Raw genomic sequence first — 27584 nt, forward strand, 5'->3', positions numbered from 1 at the left:
CTATGTTAGGGAAATTGAAGGAGCACACACGAGTTTTTCAGGGGTTTTGGCTGAAAATTGATTCATAGTTTATTTTTATATATAATAGGTGTATCGTCTATTTAATAGAAGTCCTAGTATCTACCGGTATGGATCGTTCGTTTGTGTAAATGTTATATATACAGTGTAGGTGCCTTTATGCTACCCCAAGCGAGACTGTTCTTTAACTGCAATTCTTACCATTGTGTGATACAAAAAATATTCTCTTGTGTAGGTATACGGAGACAATATAAGTGAGTTTGTTATGTAAGGGGATATCATAGGGTTTTTGGAGAAATATTCTGTAATTGAAGGTGTCGTAAGCGGCATTTAGAGTTAAAAATACCACCCCTGATACCCGATATTTTTCGTACTGGTCTTTGATTTAGTATGTGATGTACATAATCTTCCCTATCTATAGCCACTTTGGCCTTTTAATTTAAGTTTTCCTTCTAATATCGGTGATATCATATTAACGATCTTGTGCAAAAGTGTTTTGAATAGCTGACAAAATAAAGATATTGGCCGATAGTTTTTGTAGTCGTTGGAGTTTTTGCCAGGTTTAAGCAAGTTAACAACTTTGGCTTGTCTCTAGACTTTGGGTATCTCCATAATTTGAATACAGTTGTTCATCATCCGGATAAGCCATTGTAGTGTTTTTGGTCCAGATTTCGTAATAAGCTTTGTGCTCAGATCCTCAATTTCGGTAGTTGTATTATTTTTCATTAAATATGTAGATGGTGGATTCAAGCTCAACATCGTTAAAAGGTTCTCTCAGCTGACTGGTTTTGTCCTTTCTTACTCTACAATATAAGAATAACTCTCTTCTTAGAGTTATTTAGCTCATATGTCTGATAAGTTTAAGTAAAGTAAAGTTTCTTGATCTTTAGAAATACCCTTAACAGTTATAGACATATGTTATTAGAATAGTTGGTCCTAAAAAGGACCAATTTGATTAAATTATATTAAAGAGGTGACTGAAGAATTAGCCGATTAATTAATTAATCATTACCCGGGGTATGTCCGATTGCGGTGGCCTTATTAGTACTTCAATCTTCATAAAGGCTCGTTCTTTGAACCACAGAAGTAATGCCTAATCTTTTACTTTTTATTAAAAATTTAAATTTTACATGCCGTGTATTACTTTTTGACGATATTTCGAATCAGATTTGTATAGTAATAATTTTAGGTATTAAAGGGCCTCTTTGTGGAAAATAAATAAGTTTGTGATATCGGTCACAACTCATCTATAGATAATAAAAAAATAAATAGTTAAAATAAGTGTAAACAATTTCAACTACATACATCGGCGCCACTGTTCAGGTGATAGGTTTATCATAGATATCAAAGGTAACATTTTAATTCAATGTTCTATTTACGTATTTTCAATATTAAAAAAGTAGGAAAAGACATGTTTATGCTTTTATTTTTTTTAAATCTATTCTATTTTCTTTCTAGAGTTCCGTCTTTTTTTAACGACCTGTGTTATTTTTTCAATTGGGCACTTGTCCAAAGTTATGACAAATACTCTGTCCTCTGCTATTCTATATTAATATGACTGATTCATTATTTTCTCTAAACACTCTGTCCTCTGCTATTCTACATTAATATGATTGATTTATTCTATCTTTCTTGCAGCTGTTTTAATGATTATCCTGTGTATCTTCTTCTTCTTCTTTTTATATAGACATGACTCTGTCTGTTTTTCAATGTGCCTCCAGTAAGTTGCCGTTCCATCGTTTTCGTGGTCTTCCTATTGATCATTTTCCTATGGGTTAACCGTCTCTTGCCGTCTTTACTACTCTATTTGTTGTCATTCGGCTTATGTGATTATTCCATTCTACTCTTCTATTTCTTAACCAGTTCTTGATGTTCTCCACCTTGCATCTACGTCGTATATCTGTACTTATAGCTCTCTAGCACTCTCCCATAGTGTCTTACCATCAATTTTTCTAAGTGTTTTCATCTCTGCTGTTTCTAACACCCTTTTTGTTCTCTCTGTGTCAGGTCTTGTTTCTGCCGCGTATGTCATTATTGGTCTGATGACTGTTTTGTAAATTCTGCCTTTCGTTTCTTTCCCGATATTTTTAATTCTTCGTATTGTTTCATTTTGGCAGCCTGGGGCTCTGTTTGCTCTATTCACTGGATCTTCCACTTCAGTTTCGAGCTTTCCGTAGCTAGATAATGTGATGCCTAGATATTTAAACTCCATCACTTGTTCTATTATCTGACCTTCCAGCTCCAATTAACATCTTAGTAAATTTGCTGTTGTAACCATGCATTTTGTCTCTTTTGGGGAAATTAACATGTTAAATTTTATATGAAATTGGTGCAGGATACGTTGTAAATCATCTTCACTTTGAAAGAGTAGTATTGCAGATTATTTTAATTTGTTTTTCTTCCATTTGGTATCCTTTTTTAGTTCTTACTTTTTTATTATTTCATCCATAATCAGGTTGAATAATAAAGGACTCAGGGAATATCCCTGTCTTATAGCATTGTCAGTTTCAATAGGGTCGGTTAGTTCTTCGTCTACTTTTACTTTTATTGTGTTGTTTTGGTATATATTTTCGATCGTTTTGAGTTTTTCTAGAGGTATCTCTCTTGCGTACAATAAGTGGATAAAGTTTTTTAATTTATATATCTTCTGTGTATTAAAAGTTAAATTTTGGTTATTATTAAGATTCTCTTAACGTGTTTATTGTCTTGTTTCTGCGGTACGAATATATGTGTATCATAATAGATTGTAATGCATATTTCATTTAATGTAATTAAAGTGCTCTTTGCGTTTGCCAAACTAGAAGCAAAACTCGATTTCTATCAATCAGAAGAAGAGGCAGGATTTCGAGCGGGACACGGAACAAACGACCATTTGCAATGCCTTAAAACTCTAGTTGAAAAGTCTATCGAATATAACAGACCCCTTGCTCTTATCTTTGTCGACTTCCACAAAGGATTTGACACAGTCGAAACAGTTGCTATCTTAAAAGCACTATCAGAATGCAGAATAGATCACAGGTATGCAACTATTATTCGAAATATATACAAAAATGCGACAACAACCGTTAACCTCCACTGCATGACTTAGAAGATAAAAATTGGCAGAGGGGTACGGCAGGGAGATACCTTGTCGCCAAAACTATTTATAGCAGTTATGGAGTACGCATTTAAACGGCTAGAGTGGGAATCAAAGGGTATTAGCATCGATGGAAAGATATTCAATCATCTCAGATATGCCGATGATATTGTTCTCATAACAGACAACTTAGGAGAAGCCAGAGTTATGCTACAATAACTACAGCAAGTAACCCAGAAAGTCGATTTAAAAATAAACTATGGAAAAACAAAAATGATGACCAATCTCGTCCCCAATGAGCTAATAGAAATCGAAAAGTCGCCCATAGAACTTGTGGAAAAATATGTGTATTTGGGTCACGAAATAAGGTTAACGCAAGATAACCAAACATGCGAGCTACTCAGAAGAATAAGTCTGGGTTAAGCTGCATTCAGAAAAATGAGAGACGTATTTAAAACAAATATACCGATCCATTTAAAAAGAAAAGCTTTTAACCAGTGCGTTCTACCAATCCTCACATACGGAGTAGAAACCTTAACTCTCACAAAAACATCAGCCGAAAAATTGAGAAGGACACAACGAAAGATGGAGAGATCAATGCTTGGAATAAGCTTAAGAAATAGAATAAGAAACGAGGAAGTTCGTAGACGAACCGGAGTGGAAGACATTATCGAACATATTACAAGGCAAAAATGGAGATGTGCAGGATATGTTGCAAGAATGAAAGACGACAGTTGGACAAAAAAATTGCTTGAGTGGAGACCACGGACTGACAAGCGAAGCCGAGGAAGACCCACAACGCGATGGACCGACGACCTCAAAAGAATCGTGACCAATTGGATAGCAGAGGTGCAGAACAGAAGCAGATGGAAAAGTCTAGAGGAGGCCTATGTTCAACAATGGACAACTCAGGGCTGGTTGATGATGATGATGATGTTCTTTGCAAAATCTGAGAAATAATCTCCTCTTTCATTTCTATCGCCCAGTCCATAACATCCAATAATGTTACTTTGTCCGCCTTTTCCTATCTTAGCATTAAGGTCACCCATCAGAATAGTAAGATCTCTAGTCTTGAGTTGGTCAGTGACGGTCTTTACATCGGCGTATAACTTTTCAAGTTCTTCCAGTTCACTTTCCGCTGTCGGTGCATACACTTGTATTAAATTTATATTTCTGGGTTTCGCGTTCAACTGAATCATTATGACCCGTTCAGATACCTGGCATATCGCCCTGTCACATTTGCTAACATCCTTTGAGACTATGAATCCTACACCATTACGATGATAATTACTGTCTTCTCCTGCATAATACACTTCATGATCATCCACATGGCATTGGCCAGATCGGGGCCATCGCATTTCACTAATACCCAGAATTGATATTTGCAGTTTTCTCATCTCATTTATGTCATTCTGTGGTTTTCCGGGTTCATATAAACTCCGCACATTCCATGTGCCTATTCTACAGCTTTTTTCGATAACAAATTTGGCCAAGCCGGACCCATTCTTTGCACCCCTACCTTATTTAAGAGGCGCTTGTACTCGGGGCCATCGTTTAATTCCTCAGCTATATTGATAAACCTGGGAAAAATAGTGTAGTAGTCATTCCCTTGGATTTCTAAACCGCTGTGTACATGCTGTTTAAGTGGTTACCACCGCACCGGGTACTGTTATGTATTGACCGTTCTGGCCTACATGACTTAGGCTTAATACAAATACTGAAAGACCAGCTACCGCTTTCCAGGTTTGATTTTATATAAACCCTAAAACCATTGGGCTGCCCTCCGCCCTCCAGACCGTTGTGAAGACCTTCTTCTCCGCCCTGGATGCCGTTGTGGTCTTCATCCATAACCCTGGAGAAGGGACCCTTAACAGGTACTAGTTTCCCGGGCCAGAAAACACCTGGAATCTGCGAAAGGCAGGGATTGATTCACTTTCCCTGATAGGACTGTTCAAAAAGGAGTTCCTACCCGCTATCTCTATATACAGCAGTTTTAATATATTAAAATGAGTAAGTTTATTATCTAAGGGGATGTCATATAGTTTTTAGAGAAATTCCCTTTAATTTAAGGTGTCGTAAGCGGTATTTAGATTTACAAATACCACCCCTGATGTCTGATATCTTTCGTACTCGTTGTTACTTTTTGCACACACGATGACCTCTATTAACATAAGTGACCAATTTATAAAGTAATTTATAAATTATTGTAATTTAAATTTTAATAATTTATGAAACAAATATTGCACTTCATAAACTGTAGCAATCAGAAAGTTACTAAGATCTCCCTGCTGTACAGAGTTTTCTATAATTTTATGTGGTAACAAATATTAGAGTACTACTACTTTCTTAAACTGTTACACGAAAACTCCACTCGATATACGTACATTTATCTGATAAATGTTTAAGTGCGATGCATTAAAAGAAAATACTAATGCATAAAAATGGAAACTTTCCAAGTTTATAATAGACGCTTACTTAAGTTTAAAAATAATTAAAGCAAGTAATATAAATTACTACCTTGCCTATTAAACATAAAAGTAATATAAGGTTATATGTCGGTTAACAATTTATATTATAAAAATTTTAACTACGTTAGCCAAGTATCTATGAAATTTCTCGATGCCTAAATTGATGAATATTAATATAAATTTCAAGTCCCACAATATACCTGCTGTAAATTTGAAAATCTACGACTAATAAAATTATTGGCAACATTGCAGGAGCAATGTTGCCAATTGTTGTTTTGTACCAGAGAAGGTGTATACGGATCCCAAAAATGTTTTAACGTATTACGGAGCCTACTTGATCCTATGCGTTGGTCGGAGTCTACATAAAACGCTACTTAGATAATAATATACTCGGTGTATATTCTCCTAGAGTTCGTATAACACCGTTTTAGTACGGAGCCCACATTAACCGCTAAATCTATCTATCTATATATATATATATATATATATATATATATATATATATATATATATATATATATATATATACAGTGGAACCTCTATTATCCGTCTGTCTATTAACCGCCACCTCTGTTAACCGTCAGCGTTCATACATAAGTTATATTGACTACATAAGTAAAAATTTAGTCCTAAATTCATTTTGTTTGAGCATTGCGATCAGCCAAACGAAATTCGTTGAAATATACACGTGCAGTTATGCCACCATCACATTATTTTATGTAAATAATTTTTGTTCTTATCAAGGGCTCTATTAAATTTCAATGTAAATAGGTAGTAATAAATGATACCGTGCTTTTAGAGTTCTATTTTTAGAATCGCTAGGCGAAAATAAAAACCCACAGCACAATAATTATTACAGTCAATATCTGTGTGTCACCATAATTCAGTGTGATTCAAATTCGAACATTGATTGTGTCACTTAGTCCTTTGATTCATTAAGTTTTGAAAAACGGAGCCTTCCACATCTGGAGCATCAAAAAGAAAACGTGTTGTTTTGTCAATTGAAAAAAAAAAATACAAATTATTGCATAACGAAAGAAAGGTGTTTCTGCTATCGTATTGAGCAAAAAGTATAATGGTCCGAGAACAACAATCGAAAAGAAAAAATGCTGAAGGAATTGAAAAGTATGGCTGGGGTGGCGATGTTGATGATTGCAACTCACAAAGATTTACGTAAAGAAGCTAGAGAAGCTGCATCGCACATACAACAATTCATCGAGTGGAATTCTCGGCAAGAAGAAACAAATAAGGTAGATTTGATGATTTTACGTCGATTAAGAAATTCAGCCGTTGCAAAATGTGAAGTAACAATAAAACAAACAAAGATTTCGGAATATTTTAAATCAAATTGATTCGACTGTACTAAAAACTGAACATAAATCCCTCTTATATTGACAAATAAAACATACAAATAAAATTTGGGAGTTATACTATGAATTTTTTTTAATGTTCTTTTAACCGTCTTTTCGATTATCCGTCATACCCTTGGTCCGGTGCCCTGACGGATAATCGAGGTTCCACTGTATATATATATATATATATATATATATATATATATATATATATATATATATATATGGGTGTTAGGCAGCTGGCTTTTGTAGTTACTGCGCGTTGCGCGCGCTCTTGTAATTGGTCCAGTGCGCAGGTCAGTGGGCGGGGTCTTGGTCGATTCCGTTCTTGCGTTATTATCGACCAAGACCCCGCCCACTGACCTGCGCACTGGACCAATTACAAGAGCGCGCGCAACGCGCAGTAACTACAAAAGCCAGCTGCCTAACACCCGTAGCGTCACTTATAAATATATATATATATATATATATATATATATATATATATATATATATATATATATATATATATATATATATATATATATATTATTACAATAGAAACTTACCTGCTCTTCTCTTAACGCATGTACGGCCTTCTGTTGCCGATATTCCAACTCTTGCGTTTTCTCGTGGTGCCGTAGCAGCATAGAATGAGCTTGTTCTAACTGATGTTGTCGTTTGTTTAATTCTTGTCTCAATAACTCTTGTTCTAACTGATGATAGGTCATCAATTTTTTTCTTCTGAATTTTCGTAGTTCCAGTTCGAGATACTCCTTCTGACAGCGCAACAACCGTTGTTCTTCTAGTGCATCTACTACTTTTAAGTTGTCTTTGTGAGTTCTAAAAAAATTATTATTTTTAAAATTAATTATAACGTACGCAACTATAATTGCAATGGTCATGTATTGAGCGGCAAAGAACATGTCATTTCTATATGACATGTGATCAATAAGTGCGAAAAGATTATACACCCTCCAAGAGTAAGGCAAATAAATACTATTAATTAATCGCTTAAACGAATATAATCACTTTAAGTCTGAGTTACAAATCATACAGATAAAAGATTCCTAGGTCCGACGAGAATGGCATAAAGTTTTTTAAACAGTGTGATAAGGAAATTAATTCAACATCAGACAATAAAAAAGAACAGAAACGTATATAACTGTAAGTGGAGTTTCAGTGAGAATCAATAAAAAATATTTGAAATGATAAAGATGATACGAAGAGAAAAAGTAATAGAAAATATGAAATTGACGATGGAGCAGTCGTAATAGGAGTAAAAAGAATTACCAGAATGACGCCAAGATTTAACACAAAAATGAAAGAAAATATAGAAATGATAATATGATGAGTACAAAGAATAAATTCTAGTGTTTGAACCCAATGAAGTCGAAATACTACAAGAAAATGACATGTTTTGGAAAAGATTGTCAAAAGTATTGGAGGAGTCTAATGAAGCGGTTTATGTACTTGGAGATTTTCACAGGAGATTAAAAAAGATGCAATTTTTCCAATACTATTGAGTAATACGGAGAAATGGTACGAAACGACTATGGAAGAATGTTCGAATAAATCCATTCGAACGTGTAAAACTATTTATAAATATTTTTAATTTAGTATTTAGCTCCACTTTTGACACAAATGCACCCACTTTATAAATGTCAAAAAATGTAAAACAATTGTCAAAACAATTTGTCAACGGTTTTTAGAATATAGTTTTTTGTGCGCTTAAAACTCTTACAAAAAAAGATTCCCAGAAAAATCAGGCGCTCGCCTACCCTCAGAGCGAATTTAGTCCTGCACGGTGCAACATCTCTGTTTGCAGAACGAAGCCCTAAAAAACTCATCAAGGATTTACTATTGACACATTTATACAGTGCTCTCCGAATCTGTAAAAGGTTTGTCCAGCTTATGGTATAAAAGCAATTAATAATGAAGTTTTAAAAGTTTTTGCATTGGTAGCCTTAGACCCAGTGGATGGTGTATCTTTACATTCGCAATCTTCGTGATAATAACTTGGATAAACAATAGTGCACATACACTTTTCAAAGACTTGTTAACTAGTAAGTAGTATTTAGTAATAGGAATTTTGTTTAGTTCTTTATGTATTTGTACTGATATTATTTATGTTATTTATGTTTCTTTCTTTTTCTCTTTAATAAATCTTTTGTACCTTTTAATAGCTTTTTGAACCGTTAGTGTTTAAGACATTCTTATATTACAGGTAAGAGCTCTCATATTTTCTAACCAGCAATCTATGTTATACTCTCTATCTCATTTTAGGACATTCTTCATGTTTGTCCTATTGTGTGGATACTAATTTTATCTACATAAAGTGGTCCTTCGAACCGGATATTGAGGCTCTTCTCTACCTGTAATCTCTTTCTTAGCACTTTGGTTCAAAACCCCACAAAAATATCTTATATTTTTTTCCACCTTTAATGTTTTCATTTTTTTTGTGTCTTTAAAATTATTTGATAATTTAGGTATTATTTGGTATATATAAGTTCTCATTACGTGTCAAAGATGGAGTTAACACAAAGTTTAAAAAATAGGCGCTTGGCAAAAACTAAATTGACAAAATTAAATAATTATCTCGATATAAATTTGGTTAATCTCACTATTCACTCCACTCAAGATCGTATTTTGCATTTAAAAAAGGCGTATGATTCTTATTGCCACGCCCAAGATGAAATAGAATCCTCTGAAGTTGAAGATGATGAAGATACAAACATCATCGATAATATTTATTTAAATATGCTCTCCGCACTTGAGGAGAATTTGCTTAAATTTAGGTTAACAGAAAATAGCAGTTCTTCTAGTTCTTTTTCTCAAAATAATCCCTCTAGTTTACTTACGCAAAGAAGCATAAAGCTTCCGCAAATCCAATTGGAATGTTTTTCTGGCGATTTCAATAAATTTCAAACCTTTCATCAAATATTTACTAGCACAGTAGATGCAGATACATCACTTACTAGTATAGAAAAGTTTATTTATTTGTGTTCTCTGTTAAAAGGAGAGCCCTTACAGTTAATAGAAAACCTCACACTTATAGAGTCTAATTACAGCATTGCACTTTCCACGTTAGTTAGTAGGTATTCCAATAATCGTATTGTTATCAAACAGTTATTCGCAAAGATTATTGATACAAAAGGGTTACCTACTAATGCAACCTTTACCCAGCTCAGAGAATTTCACACAACCGTCTCCAATGCATATAAATCTCTTCTAAACCTTAATTTATCGCACGAGAAGTTGTTAAATTTAGTTTTTATACATCTTATCAGCCAGAAATTAGACAATGCTACACTTCGGCAGTTAGAATTTTCTCAAGAACATGAACTTAAGCAATCAAATGTTACCCAATTTATGAGTGCGATAGAAAATCGAGTCCGCCATTTAGAAATGCTTTCCATCACCACAGATAAGTCTAAACCCTACGGTAACAAAGATGTACGATTTTCATGTCATACCCATACTGATGCTAAACAAAATATGGCATTGTCTCGTTCTAGTTCCTTTAATAAGTCATGTGCATATTGTAAAAACAAGTCTCATTCTATTTATGTTTGTAAAGATTTTAAGTTCCAAAATGTTGCCTCTAGACGTGAATTTGTCAAGCAGAACTCGTTATGTTTTAATTGTTTAGGCAATAAACATTTGATTAAAGAATGTCTTAGTAGTAAAACGTGTTTTCACTGTAACCAACGTCATAATTCTCTGCTACATATGGAGACCAGGACGTCACACTCCTCTGCTCACTCTCAACCGTCAAGGTCTCTCAATGGTAACTGTAGTTCTGTTCCTCAGAATTCTGATACTCATAGTTCTGTAGACAACCACCCGTCTACGTCTCGCTCACTTCCAGAAGTTGTAGATAATATTTCACACTACACAAATGCGGTTACACTCTCAAATGTTGTTTCAACTACTCCTCACTCTATAGTATTACTAAGTACAGTTGAAGTATATCTCTTTGACAAATCTGGCAAACGAATTTATGTCAAAGCTCTTTTAGACAATGCCAGCCAGCTATCCCTTGTAACCAGTGACCTAGTACATCAGTTAGGGATCACCACAGAATCTCAGACCATTAAAATTAACGGGGTTAACTCTGGCACGTCCACTTCCACCAAAGTTTCTCATTTGCAGATTTATTCGGCAGCTACTGATCACAAGTTGAATGCTAGTTGCTTTGTAATTCCAAGTATTACTGGATATTTACCTCAGGTCAAAATAAACGCAAGGCAAATTCATATTCCTAGTTTGATTATATTAGCGGATTCTCGTTATGCAATTCCCAGCCCAGTTCATCTATTGATCGGCGCTGATTTGTATTCTGATATTCTTTTAAATAATACAGTCTCTCTTGGCCCAAAGCTACCAATGTTACAGGAAACTCTTTTCGGTTACATAATCTTCCAATAATGTTTCTGACACCCCCCTCTCGTCTGATGAAGTGTTACATAGATTAGTGGAAAAATTCTGGGAGTCTGATCAACTTCCACAGATTCAGGATTCTGTAGATACAGATCACTCCGCAGAAACTCAGTTTTTAAAGACCGTACAAATTCTTCCCTCAGGTCGATACAAAGTCTCTTTAAATTTAAATCGCCCTATTAGTGATATTAAATTATCAGGCTCTTTACCGGCAGCTAAAGCTCGCTTTCTCCAATTAGAGAGGAAACTACACTCTGATCCACAACTCTTTGATAGTTATCGCAAGATCATTAAAGATTATTTAGCCAATGGCCACATTAAAAGAGTACCTTTAAAGCCTCTAACCTCAGACAATAGGCTAAATTATTATTTACCCCATTTTCCAGTCAGAAAAAATGACTCTAGTACAAATGTACGGCTAGTATTTGATCCAAATAATAAAACTCGTTTAGGTTGTCTTCATGATCAACTGGATAAAGGGTTTTTAATCCAACTTCTTCTTATTGATATTCTTTTAAGATTTCGCACATTCACTCAAGTTTTAATAGCAGATATCCAATCTATGTATATGCAGATATGCGTAGACCGTTCCGAGTTGCACCTACTTAATTTTCTCTGGCGTGACTCACCAGAAATGCCATTCAATGCATTTCAGCTCACTTTTGGTTTATGCTCATCTCCATTTCTCGCCACTAGGGTTCTTAAATACATTGCGGACAATAATAAGGATGATTTTGCATTAGCCTGTGACACTCTCTTGTATTCTACTTATGTAGATGATATTTTAGGTGGATGTGACTCTTTAGAAGAATTAGAACTCTTGTTCTCTCAACTTAAGATCTTGTTGAATAAGCACGGTTTTAATCTCCACAAAGTTTCCTCGAACAACGAAGAGTTTTTGAGAAGACGGCCTCAAAAGTTTGACGCCCTTAACCCATAACTTGGGTGATTCTTCTTCGAAAATCCTCTGAGTTAAATGGAATCAACAATCTAGCCCAGGGAAATAAGCATTTTTTCATGACACTCGTCCGGCCTGGCAAACGACAGTTGTTTTGAGTAGTATGGACCTCTGTAACAAAAACCTATATGTTTCCTGCAGTCGATTTTTTGGACTTAATTAGTTATTAACAAATTAAGGTCAAAAAACGGAAAATTTTTGCTTTTTTCGTCCATCAGCAAAAAGTGAAGCATTTTAAACAAATTTTAGAAGAGAAGAAACTTATAAGTCATATAAAAACCTTCAAAATGGCGTTTTCTAAACGTTTCTATCCTTATTTGTTGCTTAAAAAGTTGCAAAATAAGTCAAAAATTTCGGTTTTTTATAAATGTTAATAACTTTTTTGAAAATAAACTTATAACATTTATATTTCATGGAATGCTGTGCCTTCTAGTGCTTAAAATATGGTCAAAATTTCAAAGTTATCAGTCAAATAGTTTAAAAGTTATTTTATTTGTTTATCCCAAATTAATTTTTTTTGCAACAATATAAGTCAGAAAATTATATAGTTTTAGTAATTGTAATGGTAGTTTCTGGAAGAAGAAAACTTGTTCTATTATTAACATTAAAAAAAATTCAGAAAATTAATTTGAAATATTGCAAAATAATTTTGCAAGAACATTTTTTTATAAGCTTTTTTGCTTATAAACAATTAGAATAACGTTTTAACCATTGCCTGCAAGAATATTATTTTTTTTATATTTAAGAAGACTGAATTTTTTCACAAATTTAAAAAAAAAATTGTCCTAAAATAATTTGCGACAAAGTTAGCCTCTTTTTTTATTTTATTCATAGCAGCTTTGTTTATAACAATTAATAAATCTAATTAGCGTTATTTAAAAGACCATACTTTATAGTTTTAACATATCAAATTCTAAAAAGATTGCCCTTCAATAAAATCGTCCACAAAGCTTCAAAATGCGGTCCTTAAAATCGGCTGGCTTCGAAACTCACGGGAGCCGAAGGGAGGGGGAAAGGAGCTGTTAGCTGTGTCTCTGGTTCTTATTTATGGATTTCGACATTCCTTTTTTTAATTTGTATGTACTGTTTGCGTACATTACGAATATGCATTAATTCAATAAATAAATTGTTAAATAAACTATCTAATTTGCTTCAAATTTTTATTTTAATTTTTATTGTAATATTTGAGATAATTTTAATTTAAAAACATAAATATTTATAATTAATTTATACCTATAATATATTTATACTTAAAAAAATTGTAAATAATTTATTTATAATAGATTTTATGAAAACAACAAATTGTCGCATTCAATTGTTTCTAAAAATAGTATTGCTTTGGAAATATTAATTAAAATAATTTTTCTAATGGCTATTCTTTATTATTTTATTATTATTCTTTTTAAGTTAGAGTTAATTTCATGTTATCGAATGAACTATCCTACAATAAAGTCGTCCCAAGAATGCAACTCAGTAATATTGGGAATATCATTTTAAAGTCATCTACTTTAAAATATATGTTAATGTATATATATATATATATATATATATATATATATATATATATATATATATATATATACAGGGTGATTGATTAGTGCAAGAAAGCTCAGTAGATCTGTTATAGTAAAAATTACAAAAAAAAAGGTATTAACAAAAATTGTAGGCAGCTTTAAACTCCAAATTTTAAAATTAGTTACAATCTTACAGGGTGTTCCATAAAATGGTGGCAGACCAAACTTTTGTTTTTTTAAACGGAACACCCTGTATTTTATTTTAAATTTGAAATTTAGGAGTAAAATTTTTGAAAAAAAGGAGGTTAGTAACATTGATCTATTGCAACCGTAGTTTTTTAATAATTGTTAAAAATTTTAAAACATTCGTTTTTATAATATTTGTTAAATCAAATACAGGGTAAGCCAAAATGCAAGTATATTATTTTCTTGGTAATTTTAAATAGAACACCCTGTATTTTATATCACTATCGAAAAGTACTAATATCGTACTTCAAATTTTATAAAGTACTCCCTATACCTAAAGCTATTAGTTTTCTAGATATTTTTATTTTTCTATCAAAGTATTAATTTGGTAGATATTTTAACGTTTACCAATAATTATTTTGAGTCGGCCATGATTGAATTGTCAGAAACTGACAGTTTGACATTATTGTTTATTAATTCGCTATTGGGGTACACCGTAAATTAGCAACAATTATTATTTAGTAATTCAGTAATTAATTCAATTTAAATTAGCAATAATGAATTTTACTACTGATGAAATGGTAGATATGATCTGGATATTGGGGGAATGCAATAAAAATTCATTACTATCAGCTAGAACTTATCAAGAACGGTTTCCAGATAGGCGGCAACCTAGACAAGATACATTTGAAAAATTAAAAAATCGATTTAACCGCACTGGTAAGGTGGCCCCAAGGTCACCAGAATTCAATAAAATGGACTCATTTTTTTGGGGTTACGTTAAGAACGAAGTATATAAAATACCTCCAACAAGAAGGAATGATATGAAAAATAGAATGCGAATTGCATTTCAAAATATTTCTTTACAAATGCTTAGTAGGTAATGCAAGTAGTAAGCAACTCTTTCAATGACCCCTTTCAAGTATGCATAGATATTTTGGGAGGTCATTTTGAACACCTTACTTAAGTAAGATAAGTTAAAATTACTGTTGTTTTTTATTTTTCTATATGTTTTTATAATTTTCCGTCGGTTATTTTTTATAAATTTTATGTTATTTCGTTACTGAATTAATAAACAATAATGTCAAACTGTCAGTTTCTGACAAATCAATTATGGCCAACTCACAAAAATTATTGGTAAACGTTAAAATATCTACCAAATTAGTACTTTGATGGAAAAATAAAAATATCTAGAAAACTGATAACTTTCGGTACTTTATAAAATTTGAAGTACGATATTAGTACTTTTCGATAAATGATATAAAATACAGGATGTTCTATTTAAAATTACCAAGAAAATAATGTACTTGCATTTTGACTTACCCTGTATTTGATTTAACGAATATTATAAAAACGAATATGTTTTATAATTTTTAACAATTATTAAAAAACTATTGTTGCAATAGATCAATGTTCCTATATTCCTTTTTAATTATACAGGGAGTTAAACTTGATACGATTTTCAGATAATATTGGTTATAACTTTTTAAATACCTGGTATAACATAATAAAACTTTACACTGTTGTGATGTGGAAGTGAAGCAGATTTCAAATTTAAAATAAAATACAGGGTGTTCCATTTAAAAAAACATAAGTTTGGTCTGTCACCATCTTATGGAACACCCTGTACGATTGTAACTAATTTTAAAATGTGGAGTTTAAAGCTGCCTACAATTTTTGTCAATAACTTTTTTTTGTAATTTTTACAATAACAGATCTACTAAGAGATCTTAATTGTTATAAACAAAGCTGCTATGAATTAAATAAAAAAAGAGGCTAACATTGTCCCAAATTATTTTAGGACAAATTTTTTTTCTTTTAAATTTGTGAAAAAATTTAAGCTTTTTACATATAAAAAAACAATATTCTTACAGGCAATGGTTAAAAAGTTATTCTAATTGTTTATAAGCAAACAATCGACATGTTTTTGCAAAATTATTTTGCAATATTTAAAATTAATTTTATTAATTTTTTTTTAATGTTAATAATAGAACAAGTCTTCTTCTTCCAGAAACTGTCATTATAATTACAAAAACTATATAATTTTCTGACTTATATTGTTGGAAAAAAAATTAATTTGGGATAAACAAATAAAATAACTTTTAAACTATTTGACCGATCACTTTGAAATTTTAACAATATTTTAAGCACTCCAAGACACAGCATTTCATGAAATATGAATGTTATATAAGTTTATTTTCAAAAAAGTTATTAACATTTATAAAAAACCGAAATTTTTTACCTATTTTGCAATTTCCTAAGCAACAAATAAGGATAGAAACATTTAGAAAACGTAATTTTGAAGGTTTTTATATGACTCAAAAGTTTCTTCTCTTGTAAAATTTAAAATGCTTCACTTTTTGTCGATAGACGAAAAAAGCAAAAATTTTCTGTTTTTTGACCTTAATTTGTTAATAACTAAGTAAGTCCAAAAAATCGACTGCAGGAAACATATAGGTTTTTGTTACAGAGGTCCATACTACTCAAAACAACTGTCGTTTGCCTGGCCGGACGAGTGTCAAAAACAGGGTACTTTTTTTGCTTATTTCCCTGGTCTAATCAGATACATTTTCATTTTCACCACCAAATTTTGATTTAGGCCAATCAATCACTAAGAAAAAGGTACTTAGTATTCTGATGTCTACTTTCGATCCAATGAATTTAGCCGGTTATATCACTGCCTCTTCCAAAATTCTCTTGCAACGTTTATGGCACGCTTAACTTAGTTGGGACGAACCTATCTTCGATCCAGAATGGTTAAATGATTGGAAAATTTTACTTGATGGTTTTCAATCCATTCCCCTTTTGAAATTCCCCAGATGTTTAGTATTAGATAAACGAATTATAGATTTTCAACTTCACACCTTCTGTGATAGCTCCCTTAAGATATTTGCTCCTCTCCTCTCGGTTGGTATCTTCCAAATCTCGAATAGCTTCTGCTAAACAAAATCTTACGATACCTCGCTTAGAGTTGAATGCTGTGTTGATCGGAGTTATTTTAACTCAATCAGTTTCGAATGTATTGAGGAGGAATTGGCCGATCGCACAAACTCATATTTATAGCGACTCATTAGTAGCTCTTAGTTGGATTTTGAATAAAAGGCTTTCGTTGAATCTTTATGTTCATAATCGTGTGCAGAAGATTATTGCCCTAAGTAAGGATTACTCTTTTCATCACATTCCGTCTCAACTAAACGTAGCAGATATTCCGACTCGTCCCAGGGATATTACACGCAATTCCAAACTTTAATGTTATGATTGTCAGGCCCAGAGTTTCTTATTAAGCACCCTCTCGATTTTTCTCAGTTTAAGATTATTCTCATTACACAAAACCTACCCGAGATTCGGTCAACACAAGTTACGTTAACCACGGCCTCCCCTGAAATACAAGTGAATGAAACCTTAGAATTCATCTTTAAGTTTTCGACTTTCTCTCGCATGCAAAGAGTATTGGCCTATGTTTCTAGATTTATCAAAAATCTGAAGAATAAAAGCTCTAATCTCTCATTGCTCTCATCTTCCCTACAGAATGAAGAAATTGAAGCGGCAACTCTAAGCATTGTACGATACCTTCAATTACGACCATTTCACATGGAACTATTAGAATTAAAATGTGGAAAACCTCTCTCGAATAGATCGCTTAGGCAACTAAATGTTTTTTATGATAAGAAGTATTCGACACTACGTGTTGGAGGTAGACTTGTCAACGCTCCCCATCTCTCTTACAATGACAAACATCCCATGATTCTTCCTAGTAAGAATCGAATTGTATCTTTGATGATGTATCAAATCCACATCTCCCTACTCCACAGTGGCCCACAAGTGTGTCTGTCTCATTTCAGAATGAAATTTTGGCCTTTGTCGGGTTTAACTCAATAAAAAAAGTAATTCACAACTGCGTAGTATGCCACAGGTTTAAAGCAAAACCAGTTACCCAGTTTATGTCTGATCTTCACTATAACCGTGTTTCAAGCACAAGACCCTTTCAATTTGTCTCAGTGGACTACGCTGGACATTTTACGTTAAAATCATCTCACCTCCGTAGATCTCCTTCCTATAAAGCGTATGTAGCATTTTTCATTTGCACCATCACTAAGTGTTGCCATATTGAGCTAGTAACCGGCCTCACTAGTGAGGCCTATATTTTGGCACTAAAAAGATTTATAGCACGAAGGTCAGTCCCATCATGTATCTGGTCTGACAATGCGACTAATTTTTATGGGGCAAAAAACGAGCTCTATGAACTCTATAAATTTTTTATGAATGAAGACCACACAACATCCATTAAAGACTTCGCAGCTCAGAACCAAATCACTTTTAAGTTCGCTACCCCTCTTAATCCTGGAAGTGTAGGAATACACGAAAGAGGCATTCAGTCAGCTAAGTTTCATCTCCGTCGTGTGATCGGAAACGCAGTGCTCACTTACGAATCCTTCAATACAATACTATGCCAAATTGAGGCAATTCTTAACAATGCCCAGAAGATCTTTCCTTTCTTTGCCCTGCCCATTTTTTGGTGGGTTAATCTCTATTAGCCCACCGGAGCCTAGTAATATTTTAGAGATCCCAGAAAACAGACTGTCCCTCTACCAGAAATTGTCTCAAATGCAATTATTGTTTTGGTAGAAATGAAGTGTCTCATACCTCCAAACCATACAATCTCGATCCAAGTGGTGTACTGTTACTCAAAGTCCCGTACAAGTAGATGATATAGTACTCATAATAGATGCCCACCTACCCCCGCTAAAGTGGGAGCTGGCAAGAGTCTTAGAGCTAATAGCAAGCAAGGATGGCCTGGTTCAGACTCTACGACTTCGGACAAAAAACACAACTTGTCTTAGATCCATCAGGCAAGTAAGTAAGCTTCCTAGCCCCACCTAATATAATTTGCTTTCTTCTCTTTTCTCTTTTCTAGTTTCATATGTTTAGCCTTTGTCCCCCTGGCGGGGAGTATGTTCGAATAAATCCATTCGAACATGTAAAACTATTTATAAATATTTTTAATTTAGTATTTAACTCCACTTTTGACACATATGCACCCACTCTATAAATGTCAAAAAATGTAAAACGATTGTCAAAACAATTTGTCAACGGTTTTTAGAATATAGTTTTTTGTGCGCTTAAAACTCTTACAAAAAAAGACTCCCAGAAAAATCAGGCACCCGGCCTACCCTCAGAGCGAATTTAGTCTCGGACGGTGCAACATCTCTGTTTGCAGAAAGAAGCCCTAAAAAACTCATCAAGGATTTACTACTGACACATTTATACAGTGCTCTCCGAATCTGTAAAAGGTTTGTCCAGCTTATGGTATAAAAGCAATTAATAATGAAGTTTTAAAAGTTTTTGCATTGGTAGCCTTAGACCCAGTGGTTGGTTTATCTTTACATTCGCAATCTTCGTGATAATAACTTGGATAGACAATAGTGCACATACACTTTTCAAAGACTTGTTAACTAGTAAGTAGTATTTAGTAATAGGAATTTTGTTTAGTTCTTTATGTATTTATACTGATATTATTTATGCTATTTATTTTTCTTTCTTTTTCTCTTTAATAAATCTTTTGTACCTTTGGATAGCTTTTTGAACCGTTAGTGTTTAAGACATTCTTATATTACAGGTAAGAGCTCTCATATTTTCTAACCAGCAATCTATGCTATACTCTCTATCTCATTTTAGGACATTCTTCATGTTTGTCCTATTGTGTAGATACTAATTTTATCTACAAAGAAGACTACTGGAATGTGGTAGACAAGTGCTAGACGTAAGAGTTAAAAGAGGGCCAGAGACAAGAAGTGATCATTACATGTTGATGACTAAGATAAAAGAAAAGGAGGTGAAAAAGGAAAAAATCACTATAAAACACAAAATGGTTTTCCGATTATAAAAAATGTGTCCGTTACGATATAAAATAACTAACGAAGTTACAGTTTGCTGTTCTTCCTTTGACTTTTGACTCAGAAACAGGTTTCTGATTCACTGATGATTTTCTTTGAGATCGATTAGAGGCAATAACTACAGGGAACCGGTATTACCGGTCATGACCTATGGGGCGGAAACTATGACTCTAACCAAGACTGCGGCTTCGAAATTGAGAGTGGCACAGAGACGAATGGAACGATCTATGCTAGGAGTGCGGGACCGAATAAGAAACGAAGATCTACGAATATTGCTGATGTTGTGGAACGCATAGCGGAACTTAAATGGAATTGGCAGGCTATGTAACGAGAATGCATGACTCACGATGGACGAGTAAAATTACACATTGGAGGCCAAGAGCAGACAAACGTAGTAGAGGAAGACCACCTACACGTTGGGCTGACGACATCAGGCGTATCACGAAAAATTGGCAACAAAGAGCACAAAATCGCAAACAATGGAGGAGTTTAAGGGAGGCCTATGTCCAGCAGTGGACGTGATAAATGAAGGCTGGATCATGATGATGATGAACTACAGGGAAAAAATGGACCCACTATTGTATAACTCTATGAAAATTATTTTTGTTGGCCAACTGTTTAAAAAATATATAGTAAGGAGGTAGGTAAGTGAACTGACCATTTCTTATCACGGAGATTCGTGAAAGATAGTTCTGTAATGCACATGTTAATTTGTTGTTAAAACTTTCACTGAGCATATGAAATATGTACTCGTGGTATTTTTTGCATTATTACCTTCCATATATTGGACAAATTGATTCGCGATTTTGTTACATGGTTCTAATGAGGGGCAGAATCGAATTCTTTAAAGAATCGAGAACTCAGTACCCGAGAACCTCTAAGAATCGAGAACTTTCTCGAGAATGGGTATTTATTTTTATTTATTTTTGTTGTTCCCGAAATTTTCATTATGTTACTTTATTATATTATTGGACCTCTCAAAATATTTATTTCTCCCTTCTAAAAACTAACTTCCCCGCTTATATTAGTAAACCCCAAACGGTATCCGCTTCTAAAAATAGCTGAAAACAGTGTACCTTAATATAATAGCCAGTAGAGAGACAGCTTCGTCAACTAGTAATCGATTACTTCAGTTTAATGTCTCGAGACATCCCGATAACTTTCACGAATCCAATCAATAGCTAAATACAAATTATACAAGTTTATACAATATTTCCTTATGCATTTTTATTTGGTAAAATTAATTATATACGAAATTCAGAGAGATCATAACGACCAAAAAGCTAACCCTTATTATTAGATATTTTTATGTGGCATTTAGTTCTAAGCAGCATATTTGTAAATTACTTACTGTAGTGTGGCATCCCTCTGTCGTTTTGGCGTCGAATCGTCCTGTGACAACTCCCGTTTCCATCTTTCCTTATTTGCTTTATATTCTTTCTTTCTATGAGCATCGAACGCCTTTCGGTCCATATCTTGTTGACTACTAATATCTTTCATCAACTTCTTTTCACCAGCCAAATTATATTTATGCTTCCTTTCAAGCTCTTGCTGATGTTTAATCTAAAACACACGTATGTTAAATATTATTTATATTCGACTAAAAAAAAAAGAAATAAATATCTATATTTACTTGTAATTTTTCTAATTCTTTACTAAAGTTTTGAAGCAAGCTCTCGTACTCTTTATCTAGTTGGTTTTTATGCGCCTCCATTTCCATCTTACATTTGTCTTCCAGTTTTAACAAGGCACTTTGATGTTCCCTACGCATTCTTTTATAGCCAGACATCTGTTCATGCATTTCCTCCTTTAACATAAAAAAGCATATTTTAAATTATTAAACTTTTGTATAGTTTAATTTCTATAAGGAGAAGGAATGAGCTTACAAATTGATGCAAGCATGAGGTGTTCCTATTAAAATCAATATTAGTGTGGTTAAAATATAGATATTTATAAGTTATTTGGTACCATCTGATTCAGTAAATCGTAATATATATATATATATATATATATATATATATATATATATATATATATATATATATATATATATATGAGAGAAAAAGCTATCTCATTGGTTTGGTTTTTCAAGAGTTACTGTAATTATTCAATATTGGAGGTTAAGTCAGAAGTGTCAGGTGTTCACATCGAGTTGTTTTTTTTTTTCATAATTATTGCAATTACAAACTAGTTGAATTTTTTTTATTGTCATTAAACTAACTGTTTGTTGTTAAAAAGTAGTTGGAATTTCAGTTTTTAAGTTTCAGTTCCAGTGGTGGTAAATATATTTCTAAACGTGCTACAATGGCCAATAATACTTGTTCATCATGTAAGTTGGATTTAAGGAATCCAACTTGCCATTTTTTCTTATAACTTCCTTTATTTATTTCAATCTGTTGTCAATATAACAAACAAATGTTTAAAAGACAGAAAAAGAGACACAGTGGGATCTACATCCAGTGGTGAGCACCCTTTACTTATATTTAGTTTACATTACCAATTTTTTAACTTTTATACAAATGAGTAATTTCTATCTAGTTCCTAGTGTGGAGATATCTAGTACACCAGTCTATCTGGAAAAAAATAATTGATTTCATGTAAAAATTTTATACATATATCTGGTTTTAAAAGATATATAAGGGGAAGCTTATAAAAATCCGTGAAGACGAATCGTACGATTTTGCTTTGTTTTTTTTTTAACAATCTTGAAGAGTGAAAAGTTTTTCTTTTACTATAAAACATTTTTATGCAGTTTAGAGAAAAATGGTGCAAATAAAAATTGTAGATCTTAAAATGTTTAATTTGCGAGTTTCTAAATTAAAATACATAAAGAATTCACCAAGATAGTAACAAAATTTTGCAGTAATTTATAAATAATGTTAATAACTTTGTTTTTTGTATAATGGCATGTAATATAACTACTTAAAATTGTGGCAGTTAGTGAGTTATTAAAGTGTGCTAAATTTTGAATAGATCGACCGAATAGTTTATAAGTTAAGTCAATTTGTTTATCCCTGAGAGCGATTATTTAAACATCTGTTCTTGCTCAGACACTCACTCTAGAGGTATTCTGTAAGTCGAAATTGATTCTATAAGGGTAATTTTTAACGAATATAAAAAATCGCATGCAACATTTTATAAAATTTATTATTAAAAAACAGTTTGAAAAAGTACTGACATTTTAGCCTATAAACAATTATAATAACATTGACATTTTTTATGCACACGCTTGTTAGTAGACTCAATGAGAATCTGGTGAAAAAGCACACTTCTCAAAATAAAAACAAAACCTGCTGTAACCAAAAGGAGACAAAATAGCATATTTTTCTAAAAATCATATTTCCATTACTTATTAACATTAAGTGCTGAGTATTGAACAAATTATAAATGCAGATCTAAATTTTATGATCCAACTGATAGATGGCATAGGTAGGATAGCGTAGATAGGATAGCATAGATACACAGTAAAGAAGTGAAAAGGTTTAAAATGATGGTACTACAAAAATATTATTTATACTTATTAGCTACTTATCTTCATTAAATGCAATAATTTTAATAAAATGAATTATTTTGTTGAAAGACAAAACTATAACATTAAATAAAAGAAATAAATGTATTTTAATAATTCATAATTATTGCTATATTTTTATTTAAATAATATACACTTATCAATAAAATTTAAATATTTCTTAAGAAATAATAGTAAAATGTAATAACTTTTTTATGAAAAAATTTAATTTATTTATCTTGCCGGGATTTTCCATGAGGTGAAAATAGCACAATTCTTATTATTTTGTTGAGCTATCAAAGTAAAAAATGAAGATTCTACGTGCGATAGAAGCCAAAATGTTGTAAATTTTGCCAGCGGGCTTCAATTTGAAGTTCCAATCTAAAAAAATGGAGCTCGACAGTTCTCCCCTTTACTTTTCCGTAGCGATATTTTAAGAGTACCACCATTTTAACATGATATTTACATGACTTTTTACTTTTTCACAGTTTATGCCATCTATAAATTGTATCACAAAATTTAGATCTTCATATAAAATCCTTTCAATTTTCAGTTCTTAACCCATTAGTTCCCAACGTTGCGTAAACGCAACATTTTTAATTGTATTTTTTTTTTTAAATGTATCACTACTCAAATATAATGTTTATTGCTACATTTCATTTAAAACAGGGTATAAAATACGAATTTAATAAAATATTTTGAAATAATTAGAAAGGTATATATTTTTTAATTTAGTGAATATTGAACAAATCGAAAATTCTTTTTTCATATTTTTGTCGATGTAATTTTCGTACTAAACATTAAATTATATTTCTGAAATTATCAATTTATATTGATATATCTATCAGTAGAAAAGATAATGTGTTGTATTTTAAAAATCTTTTTTGGTTGTTGCATACCTAATCAATTTCAATAATGTTGCGTTTACGTGGGATTTCCTGTAATAAGCGCCGCTAACTCGGCAGACTAACGGATTTAGATAATAAAATTTAAATTTTGCATTTTTGTTTGTACAATAATTCTAATTTAATTGGATAAATGAAAAGAACATGCAGTTTGGAGTATTTTCTCATAATCTATCTATAGATGAGGAAATGGTGCCATATTTTAGAAGACAAACCAATTAGGTTTGGGTTCAAACTATGGTGTCGATGTAGTTCAAATGGCTATTTATTTACATTTTTACCTTATGGTCGAAAAACAAGTGCTTATGAAAACGAGTTGGGTCTAGGAGAAAACGTGCGGGATTTGTTGTTAGTGATTGAACGGAAATCTAATTATCGTATATTTTTTGATAACTTTTTCTCATCTTACAAACTATTCGGTTTGCTAAAAGAAGAAGGATTTTACGCTACTGGGACGATCCGCGAAAACCGTATTTGTAATAGTACAATAGAAAGTGTAAAAAATATTAAAAAACAAGATCGTGGTACTTACGATTTTTCATACAATTCTGAACAAAGTGTATTGTTAGTTAGATGGAATGACAATTCTGTAGTGACAGTTGCAACAAATGATTGTACCATTGAGCTTCGCAGGTGCAAAAAGATATGACGAGAAAAAAAAGAAAATCCAACTAATCCCTCAGCCAAAAATGATAGCTAAATATAATCAACATCAATGGGCGGTGTTGATTTGCATGATAACGGCATATCAAATTACAGAATAAAGGTAAAAGGAAAGAAATAGTGGTGGCCCCTTTTTATAAATGTGATTGATAGTGTTATTGTTAATGCGTGGAAAATATATAACGTGGCAAATAAAACCAAAATGTCACAATTAGATTTTAAGTCTTACATAGCACTTATGCCCTTATGAAAATGGAAGTATCGCTCATCGAAGATAACGTCCAAGGAGAGGGTATATCGGCTTCAAATGATCCAAACAATCCTACAAGATCCAATTCATTTCAGAGGAAGAGAACAAAGCAAGAAGAAGATGCAGACAGTGCAAAAGTACAATATATATATATATATATATATATATATATATATATATATATATATATATATATATATATATATATATATATATATATATATATATATATATATATATATATATATATATATATATATATATATATATATATATATAGTGTAGGTAAACGTTTATGGTCGGTATTGACCTTACGTGAGATGGAGTGAGAAACAACTTTTTAAAAAGAGAGGTATATTAGGTCCGCCCTTTAAATATCGCCGAAAATACATGAGTGGAAATAATAGAAAAGGGGAAATTCAACGTTGCCAAGCTTATTGGTTTTATTTGACCTGTTGCCTTTTTAGCATTTGAACAATGTTCTAAGATAACAAAATTTGGGCGAAATGGATTTAAATGGCAGCTTACTGTTTTTTATTGGGAATATGCCACAATTTTACTTTACAATAAGTGTAATATAACATTTTGATTTCCACTTCCGAAATCGTTTTATATAAATAAAATTTATTGATGATTCGTATTTTAAGTACGATTTCCGAATTAAAAATCTAAACATCAAAATAAGCTTATTTTAAAGTCAGATTGTGCCTTATTTCCAATAAAAATAATTAACTGCATATAACGCCACAAACTTCATAGAAAATTATTTGGCAACATCTCGTGTCGCGTGGTCAAAGCCTCGAATCAAAGTAGGGACACAGGTAACGAGAACGAGTAGAGATGGGTCAATGCTTTTTAAATGCATTCTTTTTTTTTCGAATCCTGAGAAAACTAATAAATATTTTTGAAAAATTTAAACGCAGAATGAAAGAATACATTATTACCGAGGGTCGAAAGTGCCTGAAAACTTCTATAATGTTTATTTTAATAAGTTACAGGGGTAAAAAATGGAGAAAATTTAGTGTGATTTTGAATTTCAAATATCTCATTCAAAAAAACTTCTTGTTTATTCTAAGGGACTTTCGGCTCTCGGTAATAATGTAATCTTTCATTCTGCGTTTAAATTTTTCAAAAATATTTGTTAGTTTTCTCAGGATTCGAAAAAATGAATGCATTTAAAAAGCATTGGCCTGAAATTTTGCGCCTACAGCTCTTAAAACCGATTTTCGTAAACAAGTGACTAAGATTGTTTAACAGTAGTTTCAAGTAAGAGAATACCTACATAAACAAACATAATGACTATTATCGCTTATGTGTATATTTATTGAAGTGAAAGAAACTACTGAAGGATATATTTATTATAACTTGAAAAATAAACTCTTCTTCTACTTCTTGGAGATCTTTCGATCTATTTAATTCTGAAGCTGCCTCTGGTTAATTTCCTGGGAGGTAGATTGCCAACTATCCCTCCATCTTTTAAGTGGTCTTCCTGGAGGTCTTGAACCGGGCGGGTTATTTTCTAGGACAATTTTTGGGAGTCTATTCTCATCCATTCGTCTTACATCACTGTACCACATCCTTTTACGCTGCCTTCTTAATCTTACAATATCTTGAATTTTGCACTGCTCTCTAACGTTTGATTTTGATTTGATTTTGAACATGTGTTCACATTTACAATACTTTATGAATATAGTGGTTAAGTTAGGATATACATGGCGATGGTTTTTCCACCATTGTAATGGACTCTCGATACAGGTGTACGTTTAGATGAGTCATGTCCAATCAATTACACCATGGACTTAAGTCATCTTTATCGGTTTCTTTTTCTTGTACTGGTTGATTTTCAATAGTACAATCTTCTTTTTATTTTTTTATAGAAATAACCAACTTCTTAACTCTTTCTTTTGTTTTTTTTTATCTATATTTTTATCAGAAAATCCCTGCACTTTAAATCGTGAATCCATAAATGTACATAATGACAATGTGCCACTCTGTTCTATCCCTCTAAATCTTTTTGCTAAACCCGATATTAGTAATTGTACTACGTCGGATACTATGGATGTAAGGTTACCGTTTGCTAAAATTTAATTGCAAGATTCTTGCAGGCAGCGTACCATAACAATCACTGAACTACCCTTCAAGTATTTTTGGCCACTCATTGTACTTGTTATTTCTTTAAAAGGCCGTAAAATTTGGGAAAGTTGAGAACAAATAATCCAGTCTTCATTATTTAGATTTGGTCTAAGTCTAAGTCTGTATTAACTAATACCAATGTGGAACGGATTGCCTCTTTTAATTCGGTCATTCTTTTTAACATGTAATAGGTGAAGTTCTACCTAGTTTCCACGTCTTGGATTGGCCGTTTGGAAA

General features: G+C 32.3%; 1 protein-coding gene across 5 annotated transcripts in view; it reads right to left on the reverse strand.

Annotated features, from left to right (window-relative positions):
• Tao (Serine/threonine-protein kinase Tao) overlaps nucleotides 1-27584 on the reverse strand; it is a 468452-nt gene that overhangs the window by 158948 nt on the left and 281920 nt on the right. For all 5 annotated transcript variants that reach the window (XM_072532044.1, XM_072532043.1, XM_072532046.1 and 2 more), the window contains exons 9-11: nucleotides 21522-21695; nucleotides 21240-21451; nucleotides 7463-7736 (exon numbers count right to left, since the gene is read on the reverse strand). In XM_072532044.1, coding sequence (XP_072388145.1) covers nucleotides 7463-7736; nucleotides 21240-21451; nucleotides 21522-21695 — 660 coding nt within the window. The remainder of the gene's footprint in view (nucleotides 1-7462; nucleotides 7737-21239; nucleotides 21452-21521; nucleotides 21696-27584) is intronic.

The sequence above is a fragment of the Diabrotica undecimpunctata genome, chromosome 5 (genome assembly GCF_040954645.1).
Source record: "Diabrotica undecimpunctata isolate CICGRU chromosome 5, icDiaUnde3, whole genome shotgun sequence".
NCBI lineage: Eukaryota > Metazoa > Arthropoda > Insecta > Coleoptera > Chrysomelidae > Diabrotica > Diabrotica undecimpunctata.